The sequence below is a fragment of the Musa acuminata genome, chromosome BXJ3-1 (assembly GCF_036884655.1).
Source record: "Musa acuminata AAA Group cultivar baxijiao chromosome BXJ3-1, Cavendish_Baxijiao_AAA, whole genome shotgun sequence".
Lineage (NCBI taxonomy): Eukaryota > Viridiplantae > Streptophyta > Magnoliopsida > Zingiberales > Musaceae > Musa > Musa acuminata.
In genome coordinates this window covers 38,756,553-38,759,850 of record NC_088349.1, presented here as the reverse complement: position 1 = coordinate 38,759,850, position 3,298 = coordinate 38,756,553, and the positions used below count along the sequence as shown (strand labels likewise).

Genomic DNA, 3,298 nt, shown 5'->3' with positions numbered 1-3,298 from the left:
ATGTGATTTCTTAGAAATACTGCAGCGGGCTAGACAATTACAGCAAATAGGATTGAAATGAACATCGCAGACTCCAATATCTAAGATCATAATTATGATCACGATTTAATCCCATGCCTCATAATCCATATAGATCTATGAGAGCAGTCCAAACAAACAAATTTAATCCATGAAATTATCATCGCACAGAATCATAATCATGACTCAGTAAAAGCCGAGGATAGAGAGTATTTCTGCTGGAAGATAAATCCATGTACACAGTCGGATTTATTTATAAACAGTTTTGTACTCGTCTGGCAGAACACAGAGACGTAACACCTAGCAGCAGTTCAGTGATAACCTAGCGGTGCAGGTATATCCTTGAGTTCCATCCCCCGGTAATGGATGTCCTGCGATCGCCAACCAGAAGCATCTCAGTAACATAACCACATATCTATACGCTTCGGAGAGTGGAAGGCAGGACAGAAACATACCGAAGCGAAGTGATTGACGTCACGATGGTGCGCCTCATCAGCACGGACAACCATGACGACGTCCTTCAGCGTGGCATCGGCGGGGAGGCGCCAGTAGTCAATGGCGATGGCGGGGGCGGGGACGTTGTCGATCTCACCGGCCTCCAGGTCCCTGAGGAACTCGGTGTATGAATGGATGGCCTCCTCCTCCAGGTATCCCGTCACGCGGTGGGCGAACTTGGGCGAGACGAGGTAACCGAGGAAGTATGCATTGAAGAAGACGCCCTGCACGGCGATCACGAGGGCGCGCTCGTACCACCGAGGCTGTGCCACCTCCATGAACGTCATCAGGTGCATCCGCTCGTTCTCCGCCTCCTCCAGCAGCGCGCGGATCCACCCGCCGCTTTGTTCGAAACGGCGGAGGGAGCGGAGGTGGAGGAACATGCCACCCACCATCCCCGGAACGGCCGCCACCGTCTCCAACATCATCGCGCGGCACCCATACCTCCTCTGTTTTGGGCATGCAGTAAGTTAACCGCAAACTCCTACAAACCTTTTAAAGACTACCAAACCAACGCTGTGATTTGACACCCGAATTAAAGGGAATCTCACCGAATAGTAAATTGATTGCTTACTGTAAATACAAGGGAAATCGTATCTTTCTATTTCTTGGGGAAGACGAAAACTCTATCGGAAAAAAAGCGGCGTACGTACCTGGAAGAAGATGTCGGTCGGGACTCGGAGAGCTTTTACCATCCAGTAAGCGAGCTTGTCGAGGAGCGTCGCGGGGACGTGGTGCTTCTTGAGATCAATCGAGGTATCCGCCTTGTACGTCTCCCACGGCTGCGGGATGTAACATATATTGTCGTTCAGATTACTAGCAATAGCATTAAAGATCAAATAGGAAACAGCAACGAGGAGAACGAAAGAACATGGTTGGATGAAAAAGGATCGCTTACCATGAAGCAAGACCACCTCCAGGGGGTGCCGTCCTCCTTGATGATCTTGGATGGCTGGATGCCCCAATAGCTCGCAACGGCCTTGCGCTCGCTCGGCGGGACGGCAGTCGCCTCCCTCGAAGCGGCAGAAGGCTTTGCCTTCCCTTCCTGCTCTCCACCGAAAGCCTGAGCCGCCGTGGTGCTGGTCATACGTACGGGGAAAAGGCGCACTAGCACGGCTGCGGGCGACCGGGCGGGTGCCAAGGAGGCGGATCCGGAGAGGAGCAACGAGCATGCCGGCTCTCCAGCGGTGGGGGCACGGGCTGCGGCAGCGGAGAAGAAGAGGCGAGGACCGAGGTGCCGGAGCAGCGTTGACCCTGCTATGCGGGAACTCATCCTATGAAGACCCAACGAGAAAACAAAGTTGCAAGGCAAAAGAAGAGAGATGATTCCCATGTTGGGGTCTGCCTTGTCTTATATGGCTGCGACACGGTAGACGTGGAGTGGGTCATCGCGGGAAGTTTACGTTCTTCGAATCTGCTGGCTCACACGGCTCTCGTAGTCGTTGTATTATCGTGGAGTAAAGGGTCTGGTCGCCTATGGCGGTGGTGGGAAGCTTCAAGGAGCCGAGAACGTTCGTTCACGTTCCCGCAAAGTCTCCTGGTGCTCCTGATTCGTGTGAACACCACTGGTCAGATGATGATGGTGATGCCAGTGTCCGAGCCATCAGACCGTTCGAGTGGTGAGGTTAGTTTTCCATCCATATACTGCAAAATACGATACGTACACGGGGCAGTTCGGTAATTTGAAGGGGTGTAGTTTCTTAGGCTCGCTGTAGACCCATCGGGCAGATGACCAACGCTTTAAAAACTTAAAATATTTGATTGTTTATATTATCTATGACTATGCCCGTATGTTTCATATAAAATAATATCAAAATTTAAATATTATAAATTTACGTTCCTCAAACTTAAAAAGTTTTTATATCATGCCATATGTTTTTTGTGAAGTTTACTTTTTCTTTCCAAAATCATAGTTCTCCAATCATATGAGCTACTCCAATAATCATATATTATTGTACACGTTAGACTCCATCAACAAATCTCTTATAACACCATCCAATCGTTTCATTAGGACTTAGATTCTATCAAACAAATCTCTTACAACACCATCCAATCCTTCCCATTAGGGCTTATCAAGACGTTATGAGATAAACTTGTTAAGTTTCATTAACTTGAACTACATTTATACAGAGGAAAAGATTTCCTCTATCAAAATCAGTTAGTTAAGAGAGATTTCCTCAATCAAATTTTATCTTCTAATCACTTATCAAGAATTATTGGGAAAAATCATGAGATCATAGTCCACCTCAAACTTTCACTATCAATAATAATGATAACAGGTTTACAATAAATCTTTTCTAGAATAACTAGAGGATCATAATTCCATCAAGAACATATATCTTGGCTCAAGAATAGCATATCATCATCACAGATAGATCTCATCAAAAGAAGAATTCTAGGTCTCACAAAATGGGTATAGCAGGAAAGTACCTCGGAGAGGATGAACTACATCAACACCGTTAGGATTATAAAGATTGTTATAAGGATTCTCTATATAAAATTTAGGCCAAAACTAATAACATTTGGCCACTGATCGTCAAGCAAAAAGCTCAAAGTCTTATTTTTTCTCTCTCATTTTTCTCTCTTCATTCTTTTTTTCTCTCGCTGTCCTCTTCTTTTACCTTTTAATTAATGATTTGGGTTTAAAAGGTCCAATTATCTAAGCCCACATATGGGCTGGACTTAATAATTCTTCCCCTCCAACTCATATGGTGGGCTGCACTAAGCCCGTTCTTTGCCTATATGCTTTAAGCTTCACCTTAGGCAAAGACTTTGTCAATATATC

General features: G+C 46.0%; 1 protein-coding gene across 1 annotated transcript; it reads right to left on the bottom strand.

The window, feature by feature from the left end:
- Nucleotides 1–200: 200 nt before the first annotated feature.
- Nucleotides 201–1,838, bottom strand: LOC135629005 (ubiquinol oxidase 1a, mitochondrial-like). The gene is made up of 4 exons (XM_065136084.1): nt 1,412–1,838; nt 1,167–1,295; nt 474–962; nt 201–389 (listed from the first exon to the last, which is right to left on the bottom strand). Exons 1-4 carry the CDS (start codon nt 1,784–1,786, stop codon nt 330–332), a joined length of 1,053 nt encoding a protein of 350 aa, XP_064992156.1. The 5' UTR covers nt 1,787–1,838; the 3' UTR covers nt 201–329.
- Nucleotides 1,839–3,298: the final 1,460 nt, after the last annotated feature.

Excerpts from the sequence above, each read along its gene's own strand:
- LOC135629005 (XM_065136084.1), bottom strand. The coding sequence starts at position 1,786 with ATGAGTTCCCGCATAGCAGGGTCAACGCTGCTCCGGCACCTCGGTCCT. Across the intron at positions 1,296-1,411 it reads GGAGGTGGTCTTGCTTCATG|CCGTGGGAGACGTACAAGGC; the intron begins GTAAGCGATCCT and ends TACATCCCGCAG. Across the intron at positions 390-473 it reads ACGTCAATCACTTCGCTTCG|GACATCCATTACCGGGGGAT; the intron begins GTATGTTTCTGT and ends TGGCGATCGCAG.